This window comes from Aphelocoma coerulescens, chromosome 10 (assembly GCF_041296385.1).
Source record: "Aphelocoma coerulescens isolate FSJ_1873_10779 chromosome 10, UR_Acoe_1.0, whole genome shotgun sequence".
In the NCBI taxonomy this organism is placed as follows: domain Eukaryota; kingdom Metazoa; phylum Chordata; class Aves; order Passeriformes; family Corvidae; genus Aphelocoma; species Aphelocoma coerulescens.
In genome coordinates this window covers 14,812,244-14,833,081 of record NC_091024.1, presented here as the reverse complement: position 1 = coordinate 14,833,081, position 20,838 = coordinate 14,812,244, and the positions used below count along the sequence as shown (strand labels likewise).

Sequence of the window (20,838 nt, the reverse complement as noted above, 5' to 3'; positions counted from 1 at the left end):
GGAAAAAAATCTGTAATTCCTATGCAGTTTTTTTCTCCTTATCCCTGGTGAAACTGGTGGCTGAAGGTTGTTGCCTTTCCAAGACATTACATTATTTCTTCAGAAACAGTGAAAGGTTGTGAATTGAAAATGTAAGAAATCAGAAGTTTCTTTGGGTTAATTTTAAGGAAACTTTCCAGCAGTTGTACAACAAATCTTCCTTGTTGTCATAAATGAGTGTTTTTGCTAATGTTCACCCTTGCAGTTTTTCGTTTACAAGAGAAGTACTTTGATACTAGGAGATAAGATGAATGAAATGCTGAAAAGTTCATGAAAATACATTCTTCATTCTGTCTGACATCAGAAGAGAAGGAAAATGAGTTGTGCTTAGCTGGAAGTGAGCCAGGGAACCTCCATTTAGAGGCAGTGGGAGAAATGTAAGGAGAGAGGAAGTGGTGGAAAAAGGGAAGAAATGAAAAAGGTAAGTTGGAGAGAGGCTGTGTAAAGAGCACTTAAGAGAAGAGGTGGAGGCCCAGGAAATTTGTAATCTTACCTGTGTATTTTAAAGACACTGTATATCCTTGGTTCAAAGAGGGATTCTATTCATATAAATAACCAGCCCACCAGCTCTGAAAGTGCTTCAGTCTTGAAGACCACTTGAGGTTCAAAGCATTGTTCTTAGCATAAAGTCTGTGAGGCAGTGATAATGCATTGATTTGCCAAGGCATACGTTTGCTTGTGGCTAAAATTAGAAAAAGCTACGACAACAAAATTCCTTTTTAACACTGCAAATGTGCTAAGAGGGGCCAGTTCCTACTATTCACAGCTGATTTATTTTCATCATGAGAGAAATTTTTAAAAGTTAGAATGGTAAGAATGCTACATCATCATCATCATGTTTGCTACAACCTTTACATTAATAGCTCATAACCTGATTTTCTTACTTGTCTGGGCAAAAGCATTTTTTGAAATAAAGAATATATTTAGGTTGGCTTAAGTTTAAAGGGGCTAGTTATTTTTATTATCGAAGTGCTAAACAGATTTGTCTGAGCAATCAAAGAGGTGCATGTGTTTATGAGAATTATGCCTAGAGAAAGGAGATTGCCAGATCTGCATTACACAGCTGTTATGCCTTTGCTTGAGATGAAAACAGTAGATCAGAGATGCCTGCTGGCTGTGGTCTGACATGAAACACGTAATGCTTTTCTACGTATATTTTTCTGTTAGGCAGTAATTTACCTTTAGATGGTAACTCTATTCTTGGTGGCATTTTGTCCCCCTTTTGTCCCAGCTGACTGCAAGTATTGTTGAATACTTCCTTTCCTCTTCTTACTCTCTCTTGCTCTTGCTCAGCTCAGGGAACAACAGAAAAACTAATGCTGTGTAATCTCACTCTCTTTAGGTCTGGCTAAGTAGGCACAAGGCTGATGGGTTTTCTTTATTTCCTCTCCTTTTTACTTATGGGAAGCTTTTTTCCCCTCCCTTAATGCCAAAAACCATTATACTACTTTTCTCGACTGTAACTACCAAAAGCTTGCCTCAACAATGACTGTCATGGTCACAGAGCAGATTAACAGGGATAAACAGTTCAAGAGTGCTGGTTGCTTATCTGCCAGGGCAAATCAGCACTCTTGTTCACACATCTTGAGCCAGGAAGATTGATTAAAAGCCCCACGTGGCCATCAGGCTGGAATGTGAGGTAAATGACTTTTAGGGTTTCCATCTTACAAGAGTCCTGTGAGAATATAAGACTTGGAAAGAAAACAAACCCAAATAGAAACAAACCAAAAGAAAGGTCTCTTTGATCTGGTGGCTGTCTGACATCTGTGACACTTTTGTTTCTAGAAAATAAGTATGTCAGTTTATAATCTCTGGTTTTCACTGGAGTTCAAGTCTATTTTGCATATGTATATTAAAAACATAAATATATTTTATGCGCAGAAAGAAAATTGCTTTTCTTTAATGGTATCTCCCTTCCTGAGCAGCAAATGTCATCCAGAATAGCTGTATTCACGCATTGCTCTGAACTGGAAGAAATGGTTTTTTGCCAACTTCTTTGTTTTTTTCCAACTATTTTGCAGTTTTAGGATCAAGGCCTTCTGAGATTCCTAATATCAAGCTAGACTACATCTTGTACATATTTATAACAAGTCTTGTAAATACTTAACTGCTCTTTCGCTTATGGATTCAGTAACTGTTTTCTCTCTCTTTCTCTGTTTTTAGAAGCAGAAGTAGAAATCCTATTGGTCCAGGAAAGTATGGATATGGAAAAGTGCCATACATTTTACCTTTACAAACTGATACTGGTCAGCAGCCTCAGAAGCTGCGGAGGCAGCGACAGTCGTCAAGAAACCACCTATTCCACCAGAGTCCAAGTCTCATGAGCTCCTACAGCCAGGCGGCTGCTCCTTCAGTGCAGCATGGGAATCTTTATCAAGAACCAAGTGGGCCTCAGGCAGGACACCAAGTCCTGGGACCCTCTGTTTATCAGTCACCTTCGTTCCCTGTATCTCAAAGTCTGTTCCATGGCAGTGACTCCAACCCTCATGGCCCTGCCTCCCACCAGGCTCTGCAGGGGCAGCCCCAGCCCCAAAGGGCTGCAGCCATCGTGTGCATTGGTGCCTACAAGCAGTATAAACTCTGCAACACAAATGTAAGTCTATTTTTCCTGGATTTTATGTGTTGGACAGCTATTGGTTTTCCCTAGTGTGCAAAATGTTCACCTAATCATCAAGTTAAGTTCAATTTTTTTTTTATTAATTTAATGAATTTTTTTGTGAACTTATTTTAGAGTGTCTTGGGGAGCACTGAAAGTAGATCCATAATATTATTGTTACCTAATACCATATCTTGAAGGGTTTTAAGCAGTCACTTCATCTACCAATATGTACAACTCTAATTTGATTGGAGAAGCTGGTCTTTTTGGTGCTGAAACCAGGGAACATGAGGAATTTGAGATAAGGATAGTAATTGAGAGAGGTAATGGGACAAACGTGGGCTGAATAATGTCAGAGACTGCAATAATTGTGGAAAATTTTAGTTGTAATTGTGGTGAAGGGACAAGGGATGAATTTAGTGTAAATTTTCCACTTCCATTTGGTGTTGTGATGTTATTTTGATTTTTGTGTGATGCATGTGGATTTTAATGATAATTCTTAAGTACGTGGTTTACAGAGGCGAAGAGTGGAGCGTATTGGGTTCGTGTGGTCGGGTTTTGGTAGAGGGGAGGTGTGGGAGGACTGCAGGTGTGGCTTCCATGAGAAGCTGCCAGAAGCTTCCCCCATGTCCAGCAGAGCCAGCACCAGCCGGCTCCAGGATGGACCCACTGCTGGCCAAGGCCAGGCCCATCAGAGATGGCAATAACATCCCTATGATAGCATACTTCAGAAGGAAAAAAAGCTATCGTGCAGATGTAATGTGGCCAGAGGAGACCAGAGTGAGAATGTGTGAGAGGAACAGCCCTGCAGAGGCCAAGGTCGGTGGAGGAGGGGTCAGGGGCAGGAGGTGCTCCAGACACTGGAGCTGGGATTCCCTTGCAGCCTATGGGGTAGCCCATAGTGCAGCAGCTGCGGCCCTGCAGCCCATGGAGGGCACTGGGGCGGGTGGATGCCTGAAGGTGCATGGAAGGAAAGGTGCCTGGAAGGCCCATGCTGGAGCAGGCTCCTGCCAGGGACCTGCAGGCCCATGGAGAGAGAGGAGTCCACACTGGAGCAGGTTTGATGGCAGGACTTGTGACCCTGTGTGGACCCACACTGGAGCAGGCTGTTCTTGAATGACTGCACCCTGTGGGGACCCACGCTGGAGCAGTTCATGAAGAACTGTAGCCCATGGGAAGGACTCACATTGGAGAAGTTTGTGGAAAACTGTGTCCCATGGGAGGGACCCCATGTTGAAGCAAGGGAAGGACTCTTCTCCCTGAGCAGCAGCAGAAACAACCTGTGATGAACTGACCATAACTCCCATTTTATCTGCCTGTGCCACTGAGGGGAAGAGGTAGAGCTGGGAAGAAGAGAGGGGTGGGGGGAAGGTGTTTTTAGGATTTGTTTTACTTCTCATTGTCATGTTTTGATTTTGACTGGTAATAAATTCAGTTAATTTCCTCAAGTCAGGTCTGTTCTGCCCAGACAGTAATGGGTGAGTGATCTCTCCTGATCCTTATCTCAACCCATTAACCCTTTGTTATATTTTCTCTTCCCAGTCCAGTTGTGGGAGTGATAGAGTGGCTCTTTAGTGGGTGCCTGTCACCCAGCCAGGGTCAAACCACCACAGTCACTGACAAGCTTAATGTTTTTCCATGAAAGAAATTGAAAAATGGAGTCTGGATAGGCTGTGTTATGAAGGCTGTCTACTTCTCAGTCCTGTAAGATGAGGCTATTCTTTTGTGAGTTCTAGTCGTGTTCTAAACAGCATTTAGAGCCAGTCCCCCGTAGCCTGGATCACTCCAGTGTCTTTTCATGGTGCTCTGTGCTTTCTGTGCATTCAAGTTCTACATGCTTTGATTTTAGTTTCCTAATTTATTGGAAAATAAATTAGGAAACTAATTTATTGGAAAATCTGTTCTGTGTTAATTTTTAAATAAAACTTAATCTGTTGTTACTTGATTGAAAAATGTTTGGCTGGGTGTAGCTCCATGCTCCAGGGCAGTCTCCCATTGTATGTGGGAGGCGAGTGAGGTTTTGTTCTTTGTCCCCATTAGTGGTTTTCATCCTGCTAAAATTTCCAGTTTCTGCCGGTGCCCTTTTAGTATTTCCCAAAGTATGTTTTCCTAATACGTTTTTCTTATTTGGACAGCTAATCTAACTTAATGTTGCAAACATGAAGCCTGTATTTGGATATTAGAAGCAGAATGTTCAGGAGAGGTCTGAATATGTTGATATGACAGGCCGTATTTTTTTGGATGGCTGAACATGTGATTCTTCTGCCTCCTAGAAATCCTGTTTTGTTTAGTGGAAGCTGTATAGTAGAGATGTAACAGTGGAACACAAGATAACAGAAACACAACCTAAACAAATCGGATGAGTTCCTTTTTGCTTCTTAGTATAGCAGTTACCACTCTCACTTTATTTATGAATAAAGTCATTGACTGAGACTAGAGCAGTTGATTGAAAAGACCTGTGTCAAGAAGGCTTTAGTGTATTTCTCTGGAATGGAAAACATGAAGGGCTAATTTGAGCCTCTGAGAATAGTCTCTGGGACAGATTGCTCTTTCAAAAAACACTTTCTGTTTTTTGAAGGAAATGGGAAATGACCTTAGTGCATGGTCATTAATTTGGAAAGTTTTCTGTGCTAAATTTGCTCACTGTGTCCAAGTGATACACAAATATCCCAGTCTTTATTTTATCCCTCACACATCAGGGCACAAAGTTGGACAATATTCTGCCTGACTTAATGTGACAAAATTGTTTCCAGGAAAGAGGTCTTTTCAGAGGGCAAGGGGTAAGAGATGAGGAAGTTAGAAATGACGTGGAAGAAAGAAGCAATCTGAGATTGCCAGAGTATGGAGAAGGAAGGTTTGTAGAGGATGTTTGTTGAGAATTACAGCTGGGCTGGAGAGTAGAGGGCAGTGAGCTTGTGAATTGGACAGTGGTCGGACATGCAGGTCAGCATGGTGAGTGGTTTGGCCATTGGCAGATTTCTTTTGATAGAAGGGAACAGGAGTGAAAATATTTTCATGTTGGTTTTAAATCTGTTGTTTAAACAGAAGAATTCAACGATGAAGAGAAAACACAGATGAACACACTGCTGCTGCCTGTTTACCTTTGTTGCTTGTATAAATGCAGTTATAAAGAAATCTCTGATTATAGTACAGGAGACTTAATAGCAAAGAGAAATTGTAGCTGAAGCAGCTTCTCCTAAGCATAGAACTCTACATAGTGATATTCTTTATTTAGTAATGTTTCTGTTACCCTTGGAGAGGCTGTAATTGCTATTCAGGGTTATTTTTCTCCCTAGAATGTGGTAATTAATGTAATTATTAGAAAGAAGTTGCTAAGAACAGTTTTAGTATAAAGACCAGGATGAGAGCAAAACAAGGCTGATAGTGTTTCACTTTGTTTGCTTGTTCTTCCCGATTAAATGCTTCTGCATGCGGGCTTTAATTTAATTTATCAGCAGCGACATGTACCAATGGTCTTGCCAGCAAGCAGAGAACAGTATCTTTTTATTTCTTTTTTTTCTTCAGTTCTTCCTGGAGCATACCAAAACTGAAAATCTCATTTATTGAAAGTATTCTGTTAACCCTTATTCTAGTGTTTGGTCACTCCCTCTACAGTTTTTCCTAAGGGCAACTAATTAATAACAAATTAAGTTAATCTGCCCTGATCCATTAGGTCATTTCCTCATTATTGTGCATTTATTGTTTTTTCATTGATAGCTGAACTCATTTCACATGACTGACAGATTGATTCATAAAAGGTAAACTTGTGTGATTTGGTTAGGGAGAGCCTCAGAAGTGCTTGTATTTGTTCAAGTGTTCCTGCAGATTGTTAAACCTATTTTCTTATTACTTAAGTGGCTTCCCCTGTTCAGCACCTTGCAGACATGGTCACCTCAGAACACACAGCTACCTGTCACCTTCTTTGGCAGGAAACAGGCAGTAAGCATCTCTCCTTTTTGAACAAGCAGCTCTGGCAGATCTAACTGAAACCATAAGCTACCTGCAATACAACAGGATTCTTCCAGTGTAGTCTCTAGTCCTTCGAAAATAGGAAAGTGATGAGTAAATCTCCCTTGTTTCCCCCTGCATTAAATGAGAACGAATTATTATATGGATGTGTGGCTGGAGTAGAATTTGAATTCAACCTTCTTTGCGTGGTTTTTCACCAGAACAAAGGAAGCAACTCAAATGGAACATTTGTTTACTGAGCACTTTCTGTAATTAATTGTCTTGAGCATTGCCAAGTCACTGGCTCTTGTGAGTGCCTGAATGTGTGAGAATATATTTGTAAATCAACTCCAGGCTGCAGGTTGCTTGGGTAGTGTGCACAAGGAAGCTTTCAGGCTTCTGAATATTCCCGACTACTTAAGGTAGTTTCAGCATGAAGAGTGATGCTAAATGGATGTAAAATCTGAATTGTCTTTAGCTATGGCTTGAGGTATGTTTTTGACCAAATTTATATAGGAAGAGTTTGGAAAAGTTAAGGTAAAATGTATGAAAGAGTAACTCTTCAGGGCTCAGTGAAATATTTATGGATAAAATTTTGCTGAGCTTGTCCAGTTTCATTCCTAGTTGCTAGCTTGCCCATTCATTCCTGTGGATTACTGTCATGTCTCGAGTTACACTGTTGTTTTTCTCAGTATTTTTTGTGATTGGTGTTTAGCAAGAAGTCAGCTGTGTTGTGGAGAAGTATCTAGATAAGATCAGAAGACCCGTGATTACTTTTACTTTCTTGGCCTGACTCTTCAGCTATGCTTGCTATTATTCTGGTAGCAAAGCTATGGAAAATCCAGCTTTTGGTTCTGAATAAGAGTCTTCTGCTTGGATCTGTACTCCTGTGTGCAGAGCACTTGGGAACGGTGCATTCCTGAGCAGGGAATGGGAAGTATCTGAAAAGACAGTTTTGGAAGTGGAAGGAGGTTTTACCACTGAAGAGATGAGGTGAGGTAAAAGACTCAGGATCAATCCTCAGCTCTGTCGTGATGGGATAAATTAAAATATTTGATTTCCCAGAGAGTCTTACTGATGACTCTGCTACTAATTTTGACTGGTGTGAGTTAAAACTGTGCCATTGAAAGGCTTTTTTTGGATGCAGAACCCCAATTAAATAGAATTACAATGTTCTGCAGGAATGTGTTGAGTCCATTAAACAGTGATGTGCTTTTCTGTCACCTAAGCACATAGGTAGGCATTGGCAGGGTCCCCTGGCACCTGGGATCTTGGGCCATCCACCAGCTCGCTGGTGTTCTGCCCAAGCAGTTTTGAAAATTTTCCACTTTATAGAAACCGAAGCAATTCCAGCATTTCAAGTTTTAGCTAAGGTAGAAATGGAAATGTTTGATTTTGTATGGAACAGAAAATGTAATTCCCAGACAAGTCTTTTCAGAATTGATATGGAGTGGTGCAAGTGTGCACTCATTTAATTTAATATGGTTGGGATGCTCACACATTGAGGTGAAGACTAACAAGACACTATTTTTTAAGTGAACTTTTTTTTTTAGACTGAAAAGCCCCTCCTTGTTTCCAAGGAGTTTCTGTGGGAAAAATCTCATTTTGAGATTTGTATAGAGTAGGTGTTTGACATGAGTGGCAAAGTGGGGTTAAGATGACATATCTTTTCCTGAGGAAATTTAAACTTGACTTTATGTGAGGAATTTTCCGTGCAAACACTGTGGGATTATGTGTAGGTTTGGTAGTCTGACATTCCGTGGATGTATAGGAAGCTTACTGAAAGCTTGCATTACTTTGGGGTTGTGCTGTCCTTTTCTTGACTGTTTTGCTATTTGCAGCAGAGTTGTGTAAATATTAATTTAGAATGATTTGTCACCAGTACAGGCTGAACTTACCAGAGGCTGGCACAGAGATACTGCCCTTAAAGGGTCTTATGTAGTTTGATGCGTTCTCATTTGTGAACAAAAGAGTCACAGAGAGACATTTTTGATGAAGGTCTTGGACCACAATTGTTTCTTCTGTGTCTCTGCACTGTGGCTTTATAACATCCCCTTATGACATCCCCTTCAACAACCGAGAACCCTGTATTAGATATTTTGCATTAAGACATTCTTATTAGAACTTAAATAATAGTGGGAAACTGTCTGCATTAAATCATCAGGAAGAGTGTGTTGGGGTAACTTTAAAAGCTCTCTCAAAGAGTTTTATTCAGTAAGTGTGCTCTATACTTGTGGCAGTAACGCAGAGTTAGCTGGTTTACACATATTCATTTTTACTAAGTTAATTACTTACTAATGTAGTAAAATGTTCATAATAAGTCCAAACCCACACAATTCAGAAAATCTTGATGTCTAGAGGCATGTAGGTTTTAATTGAAAGTTGAGTTGCTTACTTTGATCAATAAATCTAAACTACTCTAAACTAATTAAACATCTAGGAGTCCTAGAGTCATGCCCTGTTGTGACAAGAACTATAAAAGCACAGACCAAAAGGAAAGGTACAGGTGAAAATTTAATAATGTATACATGGCTATAGCCATGAACTGTATTCTCCAGGTCAAGGAGAAGTGACCAGTGGGATCTGTAACATTCTTATGGCTGAGATCTTTTACTTTTTTCAAAGGCAATAAGATAGAAATAAAATACAGTAGAGCCTAGGATAGAATAAACACCTTAAGTCAATAAAACAGAAATATTCCACTAGAAAACAAAGTTTGGGAGTATGTATCAGTGATAAAAAAATCTACTAAATGTGTTAGAGTTAGCCAGTTCATATACATTCAGTGTCATTGATATGTTTGGAGTTTAGCTTGAATGCTATGGGAGCTGAATTTTCCAGAGAGTCTGTCAACTTCCCAATATATATTTTCTTGATTTTTAGTGTACAAGAGTACTTCAAAAGGTATAGTTAACAGTAGTACTTCAGTATTTTATGGTACTGCAGGAAGCATTGATCTGCCTTTTTCTTCTGTGAGGTTTATTTTGAAGTTCAGAGCCTGTTGCATGGGTCGCATGATGTAGCTGGAGAAGTCTGCCTCCAGTGGAGTGAACTTATGTCTAAGAATAGCTGAAGATTCAGACCCTCATTTTTGTGTAATAGCAGTGTGGCATAAAAATGTTAGTAGTTCATCTAAGTGCCTCAAAATCAAAATACAAATCAGTTGGCTAAAGCTTTTGTTTCCTAACTTCTTGGTGAACTTTGAATGGGAGGTTTCATGTAGCAGTTGGAATTGTCTGAGAAGTTACCTTGCTAATTCTTGGGGTAAATGGAATACATGTGTCTTGGAGGAGAGGAAAGAGGAAAAAGAGCCACAGTTATTCCATCACTTCATCAGTTATGAATAGCAGCATTAGCACTTAAGATCCTGTGGAGTGATTTGGAAACTTCATTGCGATGCTTGTTGAAGTGGAGCAGGGGGTTTTTGTTCTGCAACAGAACAGGACTCAGGGTGATTTAGGTTGCCTGGTTATCATTCAGGTATAACTTCTGTTCCAAGTTTTAAGGAGGAAGCTCATCAATGAAAATTGGGACTTCAGAGTTGCAACCAGATGGTTGCATTCCTCATATTTGTAGTTTTGTTTAATAGTGTATTGTAAATTTGAGTAGTTGTCATTTATCAATATAGACAAGTGTTGTGGGAGAGATTTTAAAGCATTCCAGCTTTGTTTCTTCTTGTCAATTCATATCGATGAAAGTGTTTGTCTGAAATTCTGGTGTGGAATTTTTCAACGCTCCCATAATTTGAACAAGAAATGTGCTTTTTATTCATATGTTAGTTTAATAGTATCCAGGTTTTCAAAGCAGAAGAGGCTGCAGATGTCATGGGTAATTCACAAATAACTTTTTAATGCTGTTTTTATGAATACTTGTTAGCTATTGCATTAATTACAGGTATAAAAAACACCATCTGTCAGATGTTAGTGTCTGCTTTGGTACATGAAAGGAGTAGTTTTTTCCTGGTATTTTTAGGAGATTAGTTCAGTTAGCTGATATCAGTGCTTAATTTTAAGATATTTTCAAGCCAGACAGCAGGAAAAGAACATATATTACATGAATAGAGGAACTTGAACTGAAACCACCACCAATACAATCCCAGTCCTCTCTTGTACTGACCCAGGTGAGTAGAGGAAGAAGGAAGTGCTGGAGAAGCTGCCAAAGTTAAGCTGTGGATGCTGAAGAAATTGTCTGTTAGCAGTGCTGTTGAGTTTTTTAGTTTTGTGGGGTTGGTGGGGGGGGGTGGTTGTAGTTGGTCTCGTCTTTTAAGCAGGGCTTGGAAGCAGCAAATTGTCAAAACTTGTGTAGAAAGTTAGGAAACATAAATGTCAAATTATGTCTAGCAAGCATGTGTTCTCTTGCCTAACCACAGAATAGTTGTATTGAGGGATGGAACTCCAAACCCTCTCCCCCGAGAAGTGGTCAAAAAGAGACCTGGCACTACAAGCCCTGTGGTGCCCAGAGCAGGTAAACAAACCTTTTGCACACGATACATTAAGAGCTAACTGCCTACAGAACAATGAAAATGCCAGAAATTATGGTGAGATTAAAAAAACCAACAAAACCCAAACCAGCCTGGTGTGCTCTGTCTCATTTTTCCTTGTGCTTCATGTACTTCATCAGTTGTACTGTCTGTCCAGAAGTAACACCTCTGTGAGCAGCGTATTGCACACGTAGAGACATACAAGTGTAATTAATGAAACAGAGCTTCTTTCTAGTGAAAAGTTGGTGAGTCTGTTTATCTTCAAACCCTTGACTTACATTTTTGGAAAAAACAATCCTGTGTTTTTTCTATCTGTCAAGCAGTCTTAGAAAGGCAGTGGGTGATCTGTAGGGGGAAGAGGCCAGAGAAACATCCCCTGCCTTGTTCTGCAAACCAGCTTCGGGATTTGGCTGCAGCATTCAGTAACTTGCCAGCTGATCCATGTATTGATTTTCCTGAATTTCTCTTTGCATCTTCATTTGTTAAAGACAGCAAGGAATACTGATTGTCTTGATGGCTGTTTTGAGACCTCAGTTTGGGTCACTTTCTGATGACAGTTTTTTTGGATGATGTGAGGTTTTAGTTTGAGCAGCAAAATGCCATTAAAAGGACAAAGTCAAACCTGTAGAGGCTTAGAGCTTTCAGAACTGGAGTTTTGTCAGCAATCCTCTGGTAACTCTCGTGTTAAGAAAACTATTTAATTATCTGATAATATACTATTTTACCCCAGGGTCCCTGCATAGATCAAGACCTTAGTTGTGAGTGATGACACTACTCAGTGTTGTTCTCTTTTTATTCAGCCTTTGGCTCCCTGCCTTAAAAATGGTCCTTGCAGAAGATGAGGAAAAAAGGCTTCTCTAAGGACTAGTTGTTGATGCTATTACTGCAGTGTTTGCTTTAAAATTCACAAAACTGCTGTGTGATAGCAAGACTTAATGTATTGTAAGAAATGGAGCTGGGATATGGAAGAATGAGGTTTAAGTGAAGTATTCCATAATTAGTGCTGCTTGTCAAGTAGTTTGAATTGAATTTTTTCATGTTCAGTACCGTATTTATCACTTGACAATAGTCAAAGCAAAATTTACACTGGCAAAACTGTAATTATGATTTGGCAGCTCATCTGCAGATCAGGTCCAGAGGTTTTCAGTCAGACCCCCAAAACAGAAAGTACATAGTTCATGAACTGAGAAAGAATTGGATTAAGTAATTGCACCATAAGGTACCATTTTTTCCCTCAAAACTGGTAGAGTAGCTATTCCAGAAATGGCAGACTGTCCTTCATGTTCCTTACTCTGTATGCCCATTTTACAGTGAATGAGATAGAAATTATGTGAATAACCCTTCTAGCTAAACATTCCCCAGAGTAAGTCCATTCTGCACACTAAGGGAGTCATAGCTCACGTGGGAAAAATGGTATGCAATCATGTAACTGAGAGTGGACCTCACAGGCAGAAAGAGCCAAGTTTAACAGTAATTGCACGGACAGTCTCTTCTAACTTGAGATCAAACATTCTTTTAAGGCCCTGTGACTTACTTTATAGTGTTTAAACAGAATGCCGTCATGTGATACATCAGTATTCACAGAACTGATCAGGTCATTGCAGTTGAGCCACTGACAGAGGGAGTCTGCCCTCTGCAAGTACCGCAGGGCAGTGAAGTGCTTTGCTGTGGTGGTCTCAGGTCTTTCTCACCACAGGTGCTTCTGCTTTTTCTCCACAGACAGCCCATCTCTGCTGCTTCCTGCTGGCAGGAGCTGTCCCACTGTATTTTCTCCTCAGTCACACTTCTCACTTTCTTAGTACCTTTACTCATATTTTTCATCTTTTCTCCCCATCTCTTCTGCCTCCAGTCTCTCCTTTTTCTTAGTTCCCCGTTGCTTTCCAGTTTCATCCAGTTTCACTTTCTTCTTCTCAATACCTTCTTCAGCTGACTTGCTCATCCAGCCTCATCTCTTGAATTCCAGTCCCAAGATTTATCTGTTTTTCCAAAGTATTCCATGCATTTTAGGTACAGGCTCAAGTGGTTATTAGGAGCAGAAGAGAGATGTGTTGTTTTAATTTTCAGTCCTTGCCCTAATACAGACCTCAGGAGCACTTTCCAATAACTGCTGGAAAGCTTCTCAGCCTCTTTGAGCCTCAGGTATGGAACACACTTGTAAACAGATTGTTCCTCTAGTTTAGCTGGAAAACTTTAACAAGTTTTGACTGAAAGTGTACACAATACATTATCAGCATTTTTTAAAAATTCTTGTGGCCTGACTATACTTGAGTGGATTTCCATAGAAAAAGCAGAGGGTGCATTCTTGACAAAAACCCCACTTTCCTGGATGACATAATTTCACTCATTAAAATAGAATAGGCACTTATATTTGGAAAAAAAACCCAGAATATTGGCAGCATGGGAAAAAAATAAAGCACTTTTCCCTTTTGTTTTCCTTTGGGCTCATTCTGGGATGAAATGCTTCAGTTTAAAAAAATGAGACTAAAACAGATAGCAGGAGTGGAAAGTTTTACTCTGAGCAGTTAAAGTTGGGCAAACTCATCAGTAAATGGACAGTGCTACCAGCTGCAGCTATATTAAACCATTCTAAAATAAGACAAATGTGTCTGCCAGTTGGTTTAAAGTGCCTTTTTTTTTTTTTTTCCTTTGAAGTGTATGACCTAGGAGGAAAGAATATACCACAGAAACAGTATAAGAGTGTGTTGTATCAGAAACTCATTTTTGATGGAAACAAGAACTCTAAAGTCTGAATAATGCTGCAATTTCTGTTACACTGGGTTCCTGCAAACTCAAAGTTATTTTTAAGCTGCATTTGCTTTGCTCTAAAGATGTTCACTTTTTCGGAAAACAAATTGTTTCACATTGTGGATTTTATTTTTTTTAACAAAACCAAATAAAATAAATTGTCTCAGCAGACTTATTTCAAATTCCCCCGTTGTAGTAACAGCTGTACATTTACCTGTATGTTTCTCTCTCGTGTAACAGTGCATTGACATTTCTGTTGCCTGTTGTTACTTAGACTAGAGCTCATTCTCTAAAAATATTGTGATTACTGCTGCAGTATGAATTTTTAATTAAAAAGTAGATTATCATGGTAATACCAATCAGGAACTTCCTTAAACTTCCAGTCCTCCGGCTGGAACCATTCAGGTAGTACCTCCTCCCACACAAAGGCCAGTCATTCAAATGGAATGCATGCAATTGAGTTTCCATTGAAATCGATTGGGATTTCATAGAGAAAACTGCTGGAGGGCTACTCCTGCCCACTGCTGAAGGTGGTAGAATGAAAGCACCACACAAAGACTGGCCTCCAGAAAGAACAGGCAGCTCCAAGAACAATGCTTTTTAAAAATGTAATAAAATACTGCTGGAAACCCTAGATTAGATGTTTTATCACAGTGGCATAATTTTCTACAAACTCTGAGGGCTAGATATGTCAACTTTGCTTAAAGTCTATAGACTTTGCTAAAGATGGATCAAGCATGAGTTTGTCTCAGAGTCTTTCATAGCTGATATTGGTGGTGCCTTTCAGAGAGGGTTTTGGAGTGGCTGATATTTCTGGTGTAAAGAAGGCTACTGCTAGTATATTAAAACAACTATTCTTAGTACATAAACCTCCCATTTTCTGAGAAGTACTAATAAAATGCTCTGTTTTGCAGGTGTATTTGAACAATGTAGACAGATGGGACAGTGAAAGATGATGAAGCTTCCACGTTTAGGCATTCTGCAGACTTTGAACCAGATTGTGTGAAATGGAAATAGCTTTTCATTGATTTCCCGTTAAATGAGGCACTAGCATGCAGCTTAAGCACCTTGAGCACTATGTAGTGTTTCTACAAGTAGGTATTTGAATGGAGGGATTCTTGTACCTGCAGGATTTTTTAATGCAGCATATGTATATAGAAAAGCAATAGCACTGCTGAGACTGGGAACAGCAGCTGTACAAAGCAGTTATGATTTCTGCTGCAAATGGCAAGCTTTTGATGCTTGCTTGGGATTATGGAAAGAATATTCTGTGTAAACTCCAGTCTTCTTACTGAAGTAGCTCTCTGCTCAGGGGCCTGGGTACTATAAGAAATTTGGGACAGTAAAATAATAACTACATTAAAAAAACCCCCAACTTTAAAAAGACCAGTCATCTGGTCTTTTTTTGGATCAAAAAAGACTAGCAACAGTCTTCAGTCTGCAGGTGTGAATTGAGATAGCCCTGACTTTCAGGACATACTTGTGCATCACTTTACACCAGATAATACTCTGTTCCAGCATGGTCTGTTTTCAGTATTTGTCTTCCATTTTCTAATTACTCAACTTCCATCTTTAGAAACCAATTATGTTTATCAGAATTTTTTGGTTGGTTGCTTGCTTGCTTGGGTTTTTTTGGAATAGTATTTGTAAAATTTTAGCGTTAAACAGAGATGGAGTATTTTCTTGACATGATTTTGGTATTGCTGGGGAAATGTACTGTTAATTTTCCTATTATAGCTCCTTGATTAGCTCCTCCTAAGCTAGTAGTTCCAAACATTTCCAGTCACACACATTAGATCATTGTAGATGCTTTGTGTGGGATGGATGAGTGACTAACATTTTATTTAAAACCAAAGCTGGACTTGAATCTTTTACAAGTTGTTGTAAATCTGAAATAAAATAAGTTATTTCAGTTTAATCAGATGGATCTGTCAGTGAGAATTTAAAAAGAAAAAGCCACAAACCTGTGAAGTTAAGCAGAAATACTACTTTTTCCATCTGTTCGGTTGAGCTTTCTTCCCCATTATTAGACAAACTGCATTTTCAGATGTAAAGTGCTACAGAATGGAAAAACCGTAAAGCAGTAATAGATGCACTTGCCACATTATGCATTAATGCCTTATGTGTCTGATTGCAGTTAATAAAGATCAGGTTTGGGTAACACTTCAAAGACTTTTCTCGTTAAGTTCAGAGAACCTTCTTGGTGCAAAGCTGAAATCAATGGAAAGAAGGGTTCTCAAGTTCCAGGCTGTGAGGGCAGGGGTTTCCTGACCCATGCCAGTGGCTGCCAGCACGTACCTTGGGGAAGGCAGGCACCCAGTGTGTAGCTCTGCCATGGCCCGTCTTCCTTGTTCCAAATACAAGCTCATTTCTACCTGGATGGGATTTGGGTAGAAATACAATGATTTTGTATTGTGCACACATCTAAGGTCTTTACCGTCTTTGACAGGCAGCCCCTTGAAAGGAGTGAGGGGAAAGAGAAGGGCTGCAACCGCCTATTACTGCCATAGACTCTGCATCCCCTGGGATCTGTGGTTAGTAAAGCACTACTCTGCTTGTCCCCACAGCAGCAGACACGAGGTGTAAATTCATGGCTTGAGGCAGTGCAGAGTCTGCCAATACAGGTGCTCCTTCCTCCTTCCTCGTAAACTTGTGCAGATACCACTGCATTCCCAGATGGAAATTCTCATTGCATGTTAGGCCAGACATTGAGAGTGGACTGTCTGTGGCTGTGCACTGTTACCAGAGCTGGCTAGCACTGTTTTTACTGCAGAGCTGTTCTTCACATGCATTTTAAATTTTCTTGCACATTTTGATTTTTCAGGAGCATCAGTTCCATTTGAATTGTCTGGTATTTTTTTTTGCCACTGATATCTAGAGATATTTAACATGCTTTGGTTTTTTGTTTTTTTTTTTTTTTTTTTTTTTTTTTTAGTTGGCAGACAGTTGTCTTTATGTACTCTTACCATTTAAAAAAATTAGAACTATTGGGGGAATAAGAGAGTCTCCAGGATTTTAAAAGGATCAGTTGTTCTCTTTCAGTGTGTGTTCAGCTGGACAAAACTATGTTGCCTTGATTTGAGGTAGTACCTATGGAACAAGCATGGTCCTTGGCCATGGAAAGAGAAACGGCTTAGCTGGAGAATTAACATTTGAAGGACCCTGCATTCCACTTTCATACATGGACTTGGAACTTCTGTAGGTTCCAGGAGAAACAAGACACTAGCAGTTCAGAGCAGAAGGTCAAAGTTCACTGCAGATGTGGTGGATTGTTGTGTAAAAACCTGGAATTTATATATAGACTATGTGTATTAAAGGACACAATACATTTACACTCTGCAAAGGAAAAAACAGTCTTCAGATTACTGTTTCAGAAACAAGTATTTAAATTATTTTTCTTTGGAGATGTGTTTATCCTTTGGGATGCCAAAGGATTAATATGATTATATAGAACCACTACAGAAATGAAAGCTAGAGTACAACTAGATTATTTGGACTTAGTTGAACATGTAGTATTGCACACACAGAAAATATTAATTATGAATTATGTCTGAACCTGGAGAATCAAGAAGGGATATGGGGCCTTGGAAAAAGCATTTGCCAGTTACTGTAGGTCATAAGAATGAAACATTGCCAAAAATCTTAGTCAATGTTTTAATTGCCTGTAGAGGTGGTTTCAGGTTCAAAATGACCCATTTACACATTTCCAGAAGTGTGTTGTGTCAGCACAGCTTTGACACAACTTTTCTAATGGCAGATGTGAGCCCACATCTGCTGGTCGACTGATAATTTTCTGGTGTTCTGCCAACACTTCTTTAATTAAACCAAGTGTCAAAGATTTGTTAAAAAGTGTGCTTTTCAAATGTTTCCCATAAGCTAAAAAGCTGATAGGGTGGTTTCTTTGTTTTACAGTCTTAGCTGTGCTAGCAGCTCATTTTAAGAAAACTGTGATGGTACTTGACAAAGAAAATACTGTGTGTTGCTGTCCCTCAGACTACTTTCATACCTGCATATTTCAGAAGAAACTGAGGCTACTGTTTCAAAAGTACAAAGTTTCTATCAACAGCAGGCACAGTGCATTTCAAGAAGTTTGGCCAGAGGTCCCATAACACAAAGGGATACTTCTAAAATGTTTTAAGTGCTGCCTCCCTCATCACTGCAGTGCTGTGCTGCCACTGGTAATTTATTCACATTCTGAAAGCACAGGAAGAAAAGCTGGCTGAGGTGTCGTCCTCCTTGAAACAGCCCCATGAAAATGCAGCAGAGGCAGCTCTGAAATGCCTTACCTTGTGTGAAAATGTCCAGCACTTTGAAGGCACTTTGCTGAATGCAGCCCCATATGCTAGACGTACATCATTGCTTTGTCCGAGCAGCATATTTTAAGTAGAAGAAACATCATCTAAAAACATACAAAATTATGCATTCTAGATGCTGTATCTAATTTTACAGTTCATAACTGAAAGAACAATAATTTAAAAACCCTCTCCCAGCAGAAATTGTATATTTCTAGATAATTTATATCTGTGTCTACACAAAGGAGTCTGAGATTTATCTCAGTAGATGCAAAGTGTATTTTTTGCTGCTTTGGCCTCCATAGATCTGGTTTAAAAAGGAGATTTTATTTCTTTTTTTACAAACATTCAAAGAGGCCACCCTGTTTTCTGTATCCAAACCTCTATGAAAAACTTCAGATAACTCCCTCAGTAATCAAGACAAAGTTTTCGAGGAAAAAAATGAAATTCCAGATCTGTCATTGATTCAATGTTTTGTTAAAGTCAACATTTTGTTTACCAAAAAATTGTTTTCAAGTCCCTCCCAGGCAGCACAGTTTTAATGCCCTCATGTCACTGAGGGGAAACCGAGGGAGAATCACACAGTAAGTTAAATATTTTAGCGAAGTTCATTCCAAAAGTCTCTGGAAAATTTTGGAGAGAGATCTGGGCTGTTTAAATCCTGATACTCTGGCTTAGCCAGAGGAACATTCTTCACCTGCAGACACGCAGGTGTGCCTGCTTTTTCCAGCACATTGCCCTTGGCTTGGCCGGGGGCTGGGCAGAGCTGGGCCCGGGTGAAATGCTGCAGCCCAAGGACTGTGTCCTCAGCCACTTCCCAGTTCTCCTTTGTGTGGGCTGGGGAGCAAATGGTGAACTCTGGAACGACGACTGTTAGACATTGTAAGTAGGAGCTGTCTTTGGGCTTGCCATCCCACCACAGATGCTTGTTGCTGTATTTTAGGAGTTTTATAGTCCAGCTATATATGACAGAAATAGTAATTAAATTGAAGTGTAAAAATAGCTTGCGCTCTTGGGGAATGAATAAAAAATGATGATCTACAGAAATCCCTATATTGCAGCTTCACTTTTGATTGTACAGGGTCCTACTTTTTCATTTTAGTGATTTTCTGCCTACAAAAGTGCTAAAAAGCCAGAGAGGCCATGAGAAAGTGCCTGGCACTCTTAGGTCTTCTGAGAAAGGCTCAAGGATTTCATTTTTGGGGGGGCTGAGCTGTAGGCAGCATAAAACTGTCATTTCATTCAGCTCTGCATTAACAATTTAGGTGAGGTTAGTAAATGGTGCATAGATGTTAACTAGTATATATGCAGAGTATAATATAACTCTTAAGCCTTGGTGATTCATGAGCTGTGGTAATTTTGCCTACTTGTACTTCGTAGTTAACTCAAAGAATATTTTAGAAGACATTTAAAAATAGAAATTAATATCATCTGTATAAAGAAAAAGGTAAAGTGTTTTTGCAGAGCAGGTTGCTCAAATTTTTACTCAAATTTTTATATTTTAATTAAACCTTGATGAGTGAAATGAAGGAAGGGCAACTGAGTTGGGGCTTCTAAAGTAGCAGGGATGTTCTGAGTTAGCCTGTTCTTCTGATTTTTGCTTGATCCACACAGAGTTTAGTGCATTTGTCAATCCTTTGTCCTGCTTTAAAGCACTGAGGTCTTTGTCTTGTGGCAACTGTCAGGAAGTTTAAAAACAGAAATTATAGCTATATGAAAAGGATCTTAGAAGGGGTGGGTGTCACTATTTGTTGGTAACAGAAATGAATATTTAGTATTTTTATTCCTACATTGCCTGCAGTTGGTAGGAGTGGGGTGTACAGGAAATGGGTTATGAGTCAGAAATACTGGTGCACGAGAGCATGAGCTCAAGGGTCAGAAAAGGAAAAACAAGAAACAACTAAACTTCACAATAGGCTGGTAGAAAATGTGTGCCAAAAAAAAGGGAAAAGCATTCCAGAAAGAAACCCTTCAGGCTGACTTCTTGGCTGGTGCAAACTGATGTTTGTTCTGCTGTAATTTAGTGTAGTGACCTTAATTCATGCCAGCTCAGGTTCTGTCTGTTCACCTTTAGGATACGTGCAATAATTGGTTTCCATGAAAAATATGTTTCCTTGCCTTGGTTGGTGGTTGTGGCTGAATAACTGTTCTGCGTTGCTGTGCCACACATGGAAGGATCTGTGCTTCAGTTGTGGGAATATAGCTTTGCTTTCTGCATTTGGCACTAGAAAGGCTTTTGGTCCCACCCTTCCAATGTGGTGGCTTGTGGTCCTATTTTCAGGGAAGGCTTTTTGTTTGTTTTTTTTTTATTAGATGGTTTGTTGAGGAAAGCAGTATTTGCGTGTACGTGGAGATCTCAGAAGGGTGGGAGAACGAAGCACAGATGGCTGCTTGGCCAGAAACAGTGTTTATTCTAGAAGATTTGTTACTGTGATTCTAATAGAAGATAAAGTAGTCCATGAACCTTCCCCCGGGCATGTCTTTGGTGCAGTTTATAGCCCACTTGAAAACTCTTGACTTTGATGTCTCTTTGATCCAGTTACAAGCATCTTCTTACAGAGATGGTGGATCCAAAGCAAGAACTCCTCTGGGACCTCTGATGTGCCTGGCTTCCCCTGCAAAGACAACCAATCTTTCCTACTATACTGACATAAGAGAACTGACTTACAGTGGCAACAAGAGTTGTTCTTAGTGATTCTCTTCTGTTCCCTTTGAAAACACTGTTACTTAGCCATGCT

At 39.7% G+C, this 20,838-nt stretch overlaps 1 protein-coding gene across 6 annotated transcripts in view; it reads left to right on the top strand.

Moving 5' to 3' along the window:
* THSD4 (thrombospondin type 1 domain containing 4) overlaps window positions 1–20,838 on the top strand; it is a 279,213-nt gene that overhangs the window by 81,019 nt on the left and 177,356 nt on the right. For all 6 annotated transcript variants that reach the window (XM_069026195.1, XM_069026199.1, XM_069026194.1 and 3 more), the window contains one exon: window positions 2,203–2,632. In XM_069026195.1, the coding sequence (XP_068882296.1) occupies window positions 2,203–2,632 (430 nt within the window). The remainder of the gene's footprint in view (window positions 1–2,202; window positions 2,633–20,838) is intronic.